The sequence below is a fragment of the Equus caballus genome, chromosome 4 (assembly GCF_041296265.1).
Source record: "Equus caballus isolate H_3958 breed thoroughbred chromosome 4, TB-T2T, whole genome shotgun sequence".
In the NCBI taxonomy this organism is placed as follows: domain Eukaryota; kingdom Metazoa; phylum Chordata; class Mammalia; order Perissodactyla; family Equidae; genus Equus; species Equus caballus.
In genome coordinates, this window is record NC_091687.1 from 48,692,634 (window position 1) to 48,706,116 (window position 13,483).

The window sequence follows — 13,483 nt, forward strand, 5'->3', positions numbered from 1 at the left end:
CCAGGACAGCTGAATGCTCAAAAGTTGGATTTGCCGCTCAGAAAAGATCGCGTTTACGTAGGCACTGACACGATGTACAGGGATTAACTTGCAAAATTACCTATTGATTCAGAGTTAAGGACAGATGGTCAATACTCTATTATGTAGTTACATACATACAACTTCCTTTTCAAAGGCTTTTCTCCTCCTTTTGTTTTTTATTTTATAAGTAACATTCATTTTAGGAAAATCAGCAGAAACAAAAGTCACATAATTATATCACTCAGAGATACCAGTATTAACAGACTATTATATTTAAACATATATTTTCATTTCATAAAATAGGAGCAAACTTTACCCACTCTTTGCACCATTTAAGAAAAAAATTAACAATACATTATGAACGTATCTATAACTATTTTCTAAGATATAATTTTTAATGACTACATTTGAATTCTATCATTTGAATGTGCCACAATTGCTAAAAAGAAAATCTTTATTATTAACATTCAGATTATTTGTTTTATTTATTTTATTTGGTATTAACGATTTTTTTTTAACCACTCCAGAATACAGAATAAATATTTGGATCAAGTTTTGAGCCCAAAGGGAAGTCAGTTTAAGTTCTCTTGCTTTCTTCAAATTCTTGACCTTTCTCCTTTCATAGGAAAAGGAATTATGCTGGGAGAAAAGTGAACTGTACCAGAAATACATAGTGGAGAATCAAGTTGGAGGCAGAGGGGGGACTGGAGGCCCACCAGAGGTGTGGCAGTAAGGGCGTACATTGCAGAGAATTCAAAAGCAACAATAAAAGTAACCAAATCTTTTATTAGTCTTTTTTAATTATCACTATGTGCTGGCAATTCTAAAAAAAATGTCAGTGAAGAAATCCCTTCCCTCCAGGGCAAACCACTTCCACCACTCAGACCATCCTCCCACAGAAAGCAGGGGATCGGATAAACTGAAACCTTCTCTCTTATAGACGTATCTATCCTCAAAGGTCACACAATGCTCGTGTCTAAGCAGGACATTTTGACCTTAATTAGCAGAGGATAAGGTTAGGGAGGTGTACTACTCAATCAGTAACAAATAGGAACATTATTACGTGATCAGAGATCACAATCAATACTGACCTTCTCTTTTCTCTATCTGCATTCAAGATGTTTACTGAAAAAATAAATTGACCTGAAAAGTTACCTTGTTTAGGATGTGTTTGGAAACATTAAGACTATCTATTCACAAAGCAAAAATAAGCAACATCTATGTACAGAGTTGAAGGGAAAGCTGAAAGAAGAGTAATTCTTTACTACAATTTTTTTGTTTTTACTAACAAATCCCCCAACCCAATCAAATTCTTAATACAAGAAAAATATTTTTAAATTTGAAGAAGACATTTTAAATTTGGAAGGGAATAGTGGAAAACAGAATCTCTGTCTTTTTCTTCCCCATGTCCCTATCAATTTTTTACTTCCCTGCCATCTACCTTTATTAAGTTCCTCAGAAAAATAACTTGAGAGTTCAGATGAGCTTTTGAAAAAAGAAATAGAGATTACTTTTACTGAAAGCAAAGTTATACATAGTGTGCCAAGGTTTTATGATACAAACGTTAATTTGTTCTACTTCTCTATTGACAAATAGAATCAAATCTGTGAAAAAGTTAGGCCATGGGTGAGAATGGGCTTCTTCACAACATGAGTTGTCAAGTTCTGGATGTTCTCATATTTGTCTTTACTGTGTGTGTCACTTAGCAGGGTTAGAAGAAACTGGTCTAAAGAGTGACAAGAGACTTGGGTTTGAATGCCAACACTGTCTCTTTACTAGATGTTTGTTCTTGGTAAATTCTTTAGTGTTTCTGAATCTACTCTACAAAATGGGGATTAAAAAACCATATGTCCTTGTTTACCAGTGTTCTAGAACCCTTAAGGATCACATGTAGATGCTGTTGGCAAAATTTAATGAGTATCAAACTGGTATTAGGTGTTAGGGAATTTCTATAGCTATTACAGAGTCTCAGTATGGAGAAAATTATAGAGTTTAATAAAGGTGACACACTAGTAAATGGATCTTTTCACAACAATCAGGGGTGTCTGGGATGCTACAGAGCAACACTGCTCACCAGAACTTTCTGTGATGATGAGAATATTCTATATCTGTGCTAACAGAATAGCCATCAGCCACCCAGGGCTATTGAGCACTTGAAATGTGTTTGGTGTGACTGAGGAAATGTATTTTAAATTTCATTTAATTTTAATTACTAGGTTAAACTTAAAGTGAGATAGCCACATGTGGCTAGTGGCTACCCTACTGGCTAGTGCAGCCACAGAAGAGCAAATGAGTGGCATTAGGATTTAGGGCAGGCTTGCTCGAGGAGCTGAGTGTACTCAAAGTGAGCTACTTGCTATAGAGGAGCAAGAGTTTATAACAGATTATCATTAAAAAGCTGTTAGGAATATATTTGGCCTTTAAGAAATAAGTTATTGGGGTTGGAAATCTGCATTAGTTCAGCTCACATTTAACACACAGCTCTCCCCCCTCAAGAGCACCTTGAAGTGAAGCTTCCTAAACCAGAAGGTCGAATATGACAAAGTGCTGCTTGAAGCAGATGCCCTTAGAGTTTTCCATGAACCAGATTCCCTAAAAATAAAACTAAAGGCAACTGTGTTCAGGAGACCCGGGAGGAGTGAACGCTCCCGTTGGCATGTGTGAAACCGGGAGGTGGTTGTGCCTTTCGCTTCTCTGTTACTAGGTTGGCCTTACCTCACTTTTCGGGTTTGCACGCCCTCTCCACAGTTTTCCCGCATGTTCACAAAGGTCACCTTACAGACGCTCCACGGCTCTGTGACCCATATGTACTGGCTGCAGTCACTGTGGCAAGGGACGACCTCATACACCTGAAACACACACAGTTCTCAATGATCTCACCTCAGGGAACCCGAGGAGAGTGCGTGGGAAGACTCTACATCATAAGAATCGTTATATTCTTGTTCAGCTACTTTTATTTCTCTCCTTTGTTGTTCATCATTCTAAAAGAGGAATATAGAGAAATTTGTGGAGAGTTCCAGCAGTAAAGGGCAGGGCTAGCTGTGCTGTATTCTGCTGCTCCATTATGTTGTGGCTGGAGATCTGACCTGCTGGACCACATCAGATGTGCTACACACTTCTCTGTACTGACTGTACCCACAGTATTGCAATTTCCTGGGCCATCTCTCTTGTTCACAGTTTTACGCATCTTCAATACTTACCCCAGGGTGCTCATATTGTAGGCATTCAATAGAGATTTGTTGACTAAATGAATGCATGAATGAATTAAATAAGCATACAAAAGTAGATGTTCTCAAATAAATATAATTTGGCCTGTTTTCCAAATAAATATACATAACAATAAGAATTTATACTTTTTTGTGTTCCATATATGAAACTAAATTAGAATATAAATAATATGAAATAAAGCTGCCTTCAAACTAACCCTCAATCATTTAGGGCTTGGACGAAGTCTGAAACTGGTCTCATATCACACAGCAACAGCTGACAGCAGAGAGGGCCATTTGAAGCAAAGTAAATTGTCTTTCTCTGGTATCCATGAAGGCCTCAAGTCTTTCAACCTCAAATCTGAGGTAGTGTCTTTGGTTTCAGGATTTTTAGAACAGTGAACAATTATGTTCTTTCCTCAATAAGAAGAACTAAAAAGGGAAATAAATGGACCGTAATCCACTGCAACAGAGCTGATCCAACCATTAAAGGAAAACATCTTTTAAAGTCATTTCAAAATCTATAGTAATCCAACTCTATTTCCTATTTTACACATACACAAACACATACACTCACACAGAAACTACACAAAATGAATGTCTTATGTAACTATCTAATTCCAGAAAACACAGACTTAAATAACTTTTGGAGCCATTCTTTTGCACAAATTTTAGTGGACTAAACACCCAAGTAAAGTGAACAAAGTGGATCTCTTCCAACCAAATAGGAATGAAAAATATGTGTGGTTGGAGTAAGAATCTATACTTATTGTCATAAGTGATCACACTCGCTTTCGTGCTACACTAAAATACAACTAGATATTAACAGGTAAAATGCTACCCTACACCTTGTGGGAAATGAGAAAATTGAAGGGGAAATGCCATGTTTCCTCATTCTTTGATGGTTTTCATTTTAATCTCCTATGTTGGAGTGAATGCAAATCAGTTCAGAGCAACCTCCTACCACCCACTCTCAGCCCACAAGCACCTTCACCTCTCCTGAGAAGCACCCGGTTGTTAGTAAGAGATGTCACTGCCTTTTCAAGGCTGGTGAAGTAAAGCTTGCGCCCGCCTAGCCCTGCACCTCAGGCCCTGATATCAAAATGAGAAAACACAGGTAGCATGCTTGGGAAAAAAAAAGGAACAGCTGCCTAACAAAAACTTTATGGAAACTATGATATTTTCTCCCTGTAAAAGATAAGAGACAATAGCAGGGAAAAAATGCATTCTCTGAAATCAGGAGTTAAAAAGAAAAACAAGCAGCACTCTCTTATGAACCACGAGGCTTAAGAGTTCTTACCTGTGCCTGGAGTAGTGTTCAAGAGGAGTAAGAAAAGGGAGAGAAACAAAGATAAGTAAAACGTCAGTATATTTCATGAGAGGAACTCATGTTCTAAGTTGCAAATATTATTATCCATAAATAAAAGCCTACTTTTTTTTGGTAAATGATTAGAACACCTTCTCTTAAGTTTTGGGAGAGAAAAACTAACTCCTTATTGTTTAAAAGTAAGCTACACAAATGAATATTTCAAACAGTCCAGTTAAGGAAAGGATTATATGGGCAGGATGAAGAAATCTTAGAAAACTGAGTGGACCTCAAAATACATATCCTGGGGAATTGATATATAACTGCAATATCTTGTGGTCCAAATTGTGAATGGACTATCTGTCTATAGATTGATTAATTGATCAATCTATCAATCTTAATCAATCCATCTACCTATATTTCTTAGGAAATGAGGATTTGCTTCCTCAATTGGAAAATAGAATCTCAGAGAGCATTTTCAAGTCAACAGACCACTGATTATTCTACTGAGGAATGCACAATTGTACTAAAAATCTATGTGATTTACAACTTTCAACATTAACACAAATCTTTGCATATTCTTTACATTCCTATTATTTTACTAATACATAAATGCCTAGAAATTTCTATATTTTAATGTAGAACATTTATGCCCAAATATTCAGGAATCTATTATTTCTTGTTTTAGCTTTGATTTTTCAGTTGTTAATGTCTCACTACACCACCAGTAAGCTGATAACAAGTACCCAAAAATCCCCATCAAATTCTGCATCAGATTACATCAGAGTTGGAGAGTGACAGAGAAATGGCTTAGGTTAGAGAGCTTTCATAGCAAAGACAACTTGGCACAAGGTCTTGAACCTTTGCAAATTCACTATTAAAGAAAATGTTGAGGCAAACACAGCTCATTTAAATTTAAGATCTGATGGCTGTCCACATATACACACACACATACTGAAGGTATGAGGAAGTGTAGAAGTTCTCTTTATTAGAACCATGGATCAAATTTATTAAAAATTAAACTTGCCATTGGAAATTCAAGATTTCAAAACTTGTAGAGAAATATTGTTTTGTATTATTAACTTTACATTTCAGTTATTCTGTTTCATCAGGGTCACAGAACTGAATTTTCCTCTTTGCAAATATTCCCCATGACAGGGAAACTCAATTACCAATAGATGGCAGCAGTGCAGTATATTCTTTACCTGCAGTTGAATTTAAGGGCAAATTCAGCAACTTCACTTGGGAAAAAATCAAGATTCTTACAGAGTAGTTTCTATGGAATTTAATTCTCCACTTTCTTCATCTTAATCTCTTTATTCAATTCAAAAGTTCTTTTTATTTTCTCTATAGTGTATTTTCATTGTTATTAATAAATTGAGATTAATTTGGGAAGGAAAGTATGTACTGATAAGCAGTGTGTTGGGAGATTAAAATTACACAGTCTACATATGTATGAAAAATATTACATATTTAAGTTTGGTTCATACATATGACTTGGTTCATTTGACAAATTTAACCAGACATGTTAACATCTACACATACTATTTAAAATTCATTCTTTGTTAATTCACATGTAGGCCAAACATGATGATAATTGTCTGATGCACCTTATATTACATTTAACTTAGTCACAATTCCCTCTGTTAGTCTTTTTAATTTATAACTCCATTAGCACACAAGTAACAACTATTAACAGCAGCTAATGAAGTGTGCATACAAAGTCAAATAAAGTTCCAAACAGGGTTGAAAAGGCTAATGCCTAAACTGATGGACAGCATACTTACAATGATTTTGAGGTCATCTTTATATTTCTTTTCTCTTAACGTATTTGATATCAAGCAAACTTAAGTGAACACACAGTATATATTTCCTAATTTTAGAACCAAATCCATATACTTTCTTTGATTTTAATTTAAATAGTCGGTAATTGAGACATCTTTTCTGAGAATCTAGGGGAACTATAAGAATAAACAATCCTGTTCTCAGCACACAAATTACATACAACTTTATGATAGATTAAATACCTTGACATTATTTGAAAGGTGTCATTTTTATTTCCATTTAATTAAATTAATATGCGTGTATATGCAGGGTACTAAATCTCCTGAGAATGCAGAGATAATATATCTGATTTGGGATTTAATAACATATATGTACTTTACTCAGTCATCTTAAAGATAAAATGGGTCAAATTTCTTTTTTAGGGGCTATTTACTTTTCCCCATTTTGGAGAAAAAAAATAGATCACTGTAAATCTAAACAACACTTTAATATTCCCAATGGTAGAAAATACCTGGTTGACATGGTCCAGTTTGGGGCAAGGCCTTCCTCCATTATACGGTTTTTCACGCAGCCATTTAGACCGAACCTTCACACCACTCCCACAGGACTTACTGCAGCGCGACCAGTTGGACCACTCACTGAGCTTGCAGTCTGACGGGCAGGGCATGATGCAGGCCTCTTCGATGTAACCTGGGTAGAGGAAAAAGATGAGAGCTATCTCCTTCACATGTCACTTGCCCTCTACCACTTGCCAGTCTAGCTCATTTAGAAGGTCCAGGTTTGATTTGACAGCAACATGCAAATGCAGAGACGTCTCCGTCTTTAGGGACTCAAATTAAATTCTGCAGGAAAATGACACATACGTACAGTGACTCTGTTAAAATAACAGCTGAGCAGCTGCCACATGATCTGCTTAGGATTCAGGCTCACCGTATTTCAACATTTCTGACCTTCTGACAGCTCGTGTTTAATTGACAGTAACTTGTCTCCTGCCATATCATTCTCATGCTGCCAGAACGATACATTACAAAAATTCTAACAGTTTTCTATAAAATCCTGTTAATGTCACACAAATTCAAGTTTCTGAGCCCATGCAATGTTCTTCCTCAAGAAGAAAGCGAGATTCTCTCGATCGATATCCAAAAGGAACTATTTAACTTAGTGCCTTCTGTTTCCCCCTTCTTTGAAAACCAACTCTGAAGAAGAAAAATGAAGGATGTTAAATAAATAATGTCTCATATTTTTATAGTGCTGTCAATTTCAAAACACCTTCACATCTTGTATTCATTTGATTCTCTTGAAAATCTTATAAACATATTGGGCAGGGATTGATATTCTACTGGACAGATAAGAAAACAAATGCAGAGAGAGAACTGACAAGTGCAAGTTCACAGTAAGTAAGTTTCACAGTAAGAGATGGGGAAAGGTTTTCTGAGGTCTAGGCCAGCATGCATTCCATCAAATCACACAGCCAATTAACTTAATAGTCTACAGATTTGTTTTGAGAAATAAGAGCCTTTTCCTTGAACAGTCCCTCACCACCAACTTGGCATTTCACAATATCAATTTATCACTATTGTTTCAAGGCAAATATGTGGAAAAAGCAAAATTCCTCTGGTCAAGAGTCAAATGTTGTCCTCTGTAATCTGACTGTGGAGAGTAGTTGCTCTTGATACAAGAAAACACTCTGCCCTGCCATTTTACATCAGCATCAAGGATTTGATTTTGAAGATGATTATAATATAAACAATTTATACTAGAAACTCCAGGTAGATTTTTTAAAATTTTAGTGAGACATAATTCATACACCATAAAAGTCAGCTCATGTTTTGGTCTCTAATATACTCACTGAGTTGTGCAACTGTCACTATCATCTAATTTTAGAATATTTTCATCATCACAAAAAGAAACAATCGCTTCCCATATTTCCTTCCCTCATCCCCTGGCAACCACTAATCTACTTTATGTCTCTAAGAATTCACCTATTCTGAACATTTCATAAAATGAAATCAAACATTACACGGTCTTTTGTGATTGGCTTCTTTCACTCAGTACAATGTTTTCAGGGTTCATCTATGTTGTAGCATGTGCTAGTACTTCATTCCTTTTTACAACTAAATAGTATTCCACTGTATGCATATATCATCTTTTATTTATCCATTCATCAGCTGATGGATATTTTAGTTGTTTCCACATTTTGTATATTATGTATAACGCTGCTGTGAACATTTATGTACAAGTTTCTGTGTGGACATGTTTTCAGTTCTTTTGGGTATATACCTAGGAGTGGAACTGCTGGTTATATGATAACTTTATATTTAACTTTTTCAGGAAGTGCCAAACTGTTTTCCAAAGTGACTGTCCCATTTTACAATCCTGCTAGCAAGGCATGAGTGTTCCAATTTCTACATTTGTCAAAATTAGTAATTATGTCTTTTCTATTTTAGTGTCCTGTGGAAAACAAATGTTTTAAATGTTAATGAAGCCCAATTTATCTGTTTTTCTTGTTGCTTGTGCTTTGATGCCATATCTAGGAAATCATTACCTAATCCAAGGTCATGAAGATTTACACCTATGCTTTCTTGTACCACTTTTATATTTTTAGCTTTTGTCTTTAGGTATATGATTCATTTTGAATTAATTTTTATATACAATAAAAGTTAAGGGGTCCAACTTCATTCTTTTGTACGTGATTATCAAGTTATCTTAGGCCTGTTTGTTGAAAAGCCTATTCTTTCTACATTGCATTGTTGTGGCACTCTTGTTGAAAATCAATTGACCATATATGTAAGGATTTATATCTGGATTCTAAATGTCATTCCATTGGTCTCTAAGACTGTCCCACATTGCCTTGATTACTGTAACTTTGCAGTAAGTTTTGAAATCAGTAAGTGTCAATCCTCCTACTTTGTTCTACTTTTTCAAATTATTTTGCCTCTTTTTGATTCTTTGAACCAGCTTGTCAATTTTTGCCAAAAATGGCAGCTAAGATTTTGATAGGAATTGTGTTGAATAACTTGATCGATTTGGGAGTATTGCTATCTTAACAATCCAAGTACACAGAATTTCTTTCCATTTATTTAGGTCTTCTTTAATTTCTTTCAGTGATGTTTTATAGCTGCATTTCTTTTGTTAAATTTATTCCTAAGTATTTTATTCCTTTCACTCTACGTAGATTTAAAACATAACCAACAAACATTGATTTCTTTTATTACAGAGAAACGAGACCACCTAAAAACCAACAGGACAAATTTATCTATAAGCTTGTGCTCAAAGTGTCCTGGATTGAGACAGTGTTAAAAACCTAGCCAATTTACTACATAGTATTTCTCAGTCTTGCCTTATCATAAATTACCTGGAACACATGTTAAAAGTACAGGTTTCCAGCAAACCCAGACATTATGGTATAGTTTACTTGGAATAGGGTCTGATTTTTAGAAATTAATATATTTTATTGTGTTTATTCAGCACTCCCTCTTTTTTGCGGGAAATTTTATGAAATTTTCCTCATCAAGGTAATTGTAGATTCACATACAATTACAAGAAATAATACAGACAGCTTCCTTGTATACTTTTCCTGGTTTTCTACTATGGTAACTACAGTATAATTTCAAACAAGACACTGACATTGATACACTCCATTGAGTTTATTTAAGTCTCACCAGTTTTACTTGTATTTATTTGCACGTAAGACTGAAATTAGGAAATGTTGTGAGACACAGGCAGAATCAGCAAAATCTGGAAGAGAAATAGATTTGTGGCATATCTTTCTATATATTTTCTCCTATAGTTTTGTCAAAGAATACACATCACGTGTTTTAAACTTATTGTAGTCTCCATACACAAAAGTGCATCTTTCATAAGTAAAAAGTTCACAGAATACACCTGTGAAACCAACAGTCCAGAACCCTCTTTTGTGCTCCCTTCCAATCCCTACTCCTTCTCACCTGGGAAACCACTAGCCTGATTTCTCATGGTATAGAATTATTTTGCTTTTTAAAAATTTTACATAAATGGAATCATATAGTGTAAACCCATGTGTGCTAGCCTTCTTTCTCTCTACATTGGGATGTGAGACTCATCCATATTGTTGCATGTTGTTGAAGATTATTCACTCTAATTGATGTATAGTATTCCATTGTGTGAATATATTATGGCTTATTTATTTATCCTATTGTTGGCAAGTATTTGGGCATTTTTCATGTAGAACAATAACAGTACCGTTACAGTGGAGTATTAACGGTACTGCTACGAACATTCTAAAACATGTCCTTTGGTGAACGTATATATGCATTTCTATTGGGAGTATTCCTAGGAATGAATTTGATGCATCAGAGGATATGCATATTATATCATCTAATTGTAAGTGAAGTATAAAAGGAGAAGTGTTTTTAAAAGATGGGATTATAAATTTGGTATGAAGAGCAGGATGCAATGAAAGAGTTTTCAAAAGTGGGAATTAGTCTCAGATAATCTTCAAGAGGGCAGATGTACCAGTTGGGGTTTTGCTAGTCGTGAAACACTGAAGACAGAAAGAAGATACCAATGCTAAGCTTTGAATGTACTTCCGATATTGAAGAAGGCTTTTGGAAGAGGAAAGTCCGATGAAGAATTAAAGGAGTACTTTAAAATAGTGTTTACTAAAATTTTGAAAAGCAGAACTATTCATGAAATAGATTGTAGTGATCTACCTAACTTTTATACTTTGACTTTAATTATGGCTTGAGGTGGGAAACAAGCCCACTTAACTACTTTGAGTTGAAATATGTTTCAAGTCCCATTCCCCTTTTCACACAGCACAGCCAGTAAACAAATTTATCTAAAATTCTATGAGATGCTTAAAAATGCAACTCCTGACAGAGCCAGTAATAATTTGTTTTGTGTTTCACAGTAATAGTTTAAGAAACAGAATGAGACTGTAAAAATGTTTAAAGTCATTTCCAAATCAATGCTATTCTGTGACCAAATTGTTTGTTCATAAAAGTACAAAGAATTTTTTTTAAATCCCAAATATTTCCAAATATCATCAATAGCTTTGGCAAAAGCACACTAGTATTGCAAAGGTAATAAGTTATGGAAATATTTCTAGAAGAAATGCATTTTTCCACTTTGCTAAACTTCAAAACGACTACAGAAGTAAACTTCTACGCTTTTGCTATTCAGTAATTGTAGTTGAAAGTAGAATCACATGATTTTTCATGTCACTGCTTCACAGAGCAACGGACAATGGAAATTCTCTCTTTCCACTTTATCTGCTGAAGTATTACGGCATCAGTGAGACTTAACATGTATGGTTTCAGACTGATTCACACTATACTATTAAGCAAGCAGATATAAAACTTTTATGTCTGATTTTCCAGTAGTGTATTCCAGAAAACATCTCTCAAATAAAACTCAATCTATTAAATTGTTAAAAGATACAAATTAGACACTGAGATAGACAAAACTGCTATTGAGTATAATGCTTAGCATTCCATTTTTATTTCCCAGTGTGTAACAACATTCAATAATTGCCTGTCATGTTTATTTAGCACAATTAAAATCCTTAATGCTACTAGCGAACTGCTAGATAAGCACTCCCCTGCCTTCTCTGCTAAGATCATTTCTGAGGGCAATTAACACCAAACAATCATGGGGGATGGGAAGACAGAAACCTCTGAAACGTTTTAAAGCTAAATAAACTGCTGGCATCTTGTAGCAATTTACGGTTTCTGAGGAATGCTGGAATAAAATAAATGACTTCACAGTTAGGATGTTAAAACTTTTAGCAGTTCTACACTGAATTTGACACATGGAAAAATCAAACTCCTGACTTCTGATCATATTTTTTGTATCCTACATCTGTTCCGACTGCTCTTTCAGGTTGAAATGAATACAAAAATACAAAACACTAGCAGACTCAAAGTGGCAACTGGAGGACATATGGCCTTTGAGATATATCCAATCACCTCATCATTTGAATTATGAACGTGCAGATAAAGTACCTTTCAACAACCTTCACAATTACTATATTGTGCTGTTGAAAGGTGCACTGTTGATAGATTGAAGAATTCATTTGAAAGCACGTGGAAAATACCGGTTGGTTCTGATTTACAGCTGTGTGAATGAGCAACTCTGAAACTTCTGGATTAATCTCAAAAGCAGCCTCAAAAGTCTCTCCTATTTAAACGTGTATTATATGCACACAACTGCAATTAGGAATGAGAAAATTTAGCTAGAACTTTATTGTTATCCTCATGGGTTTGAAATATTTAAAAAAATCATTTAGAATATCCCCAAATGAACAGAAGATTCTTTTGTAATTATATATTAAGAACTGATAATGCAACCCAAGAAAACCAAACTACTATGTGTATATCTAAACTCCTATAATTGAATGTTCTACTCAAACTTGTATATTCAACGTGTCAAAAGTTATGAATCAACATTGGGTAACTGAAATTTTCATAGTGAAGTGTTCAGGTAAATTTATATAACTACAATGAAAAGCTATTTTATTTATATTTATTTGTTTTCCATGAAGACATACCTCTTCATATCCGCTAGGTACTTATAAATTTTCTGAGGAAATTTCAACATCAGTGTTAATCATGGCTGTGGGTTTTTGTTGCTGCTGTTATTGCCAATACTGGGAGCTTACCCAATGACTAGGCACAATCAGATTCAAGTACATCTATGTACAAGTTCATTACCAAGGCCATTTCTTTTTTTTTTTTCTCAGGAAGATTTGCCCTGAGCTAACATCTGTGCTAGTCTTCCTCTATTTTATATGTGGGTCGCCACCACAGCATGACTGACAAGTGGTATAGGTCCGTGCCCAGGATCCAAACCCACAAACCCGGGCCACTGAAGTGGAGTGTGCAGAACTTAACTACTACACCACAGGGCCAGCCCCTCAAGATCATTTCTTATGGCAAATTCTAAAGCTTTCTGTTGTATAATAAATAATTTGGCTGTCTTAGTCACTGATTCCTAGGAGGCAGCCTCCAAGCCCTGAAATCTCATGAGTGATAAGAATATCTTTGTTATTCATGTGGGCCCCTTGAACTACACAAGTGTAAAATGCCAAAGAGATGTCTCAGAAGGGGGGGAGGTCTGGTCACACCATGAAGACCAACCAGGTGTTTAGGGGGTTGGGGCTTTAAGCTGCATGACATGCAACCAA

The 13,483-nt window shown here is 35.2% G+C and overlaps 1 protein-coding gene across 5 annotated transcripts in view; it reads right to left on the minus strand.

Annotated features, from left to right (window-relative positions):
- THSD7A (thrombospondin type 1 domain containing 7A) overlaps positions 1-13,483 on the minus strand; it is a 671,418-nt gene that overhangs the window by 31,547 nt on the left and 626,388 nt on the right. For all 5 annotated transcript variants that reach the window (XM_070264554.1, XM_023639297.2, XM_070264555.1 and 2 more), the window contains 2 exons: positions 6,830-7,008; positions 2,737-2,870 (listed from right to left, as the gene is read on the minus strand). In XM_070264554.1, the coding sequence (XP_070120655.1) occupies positions 2,737-2,870; positions 6,830-7,008 (313 nt within the window). The remainder of the gene's footprint in view (positions 1-2,736; positions 2,871-6,829; positions 7,009-13,483) is intronic.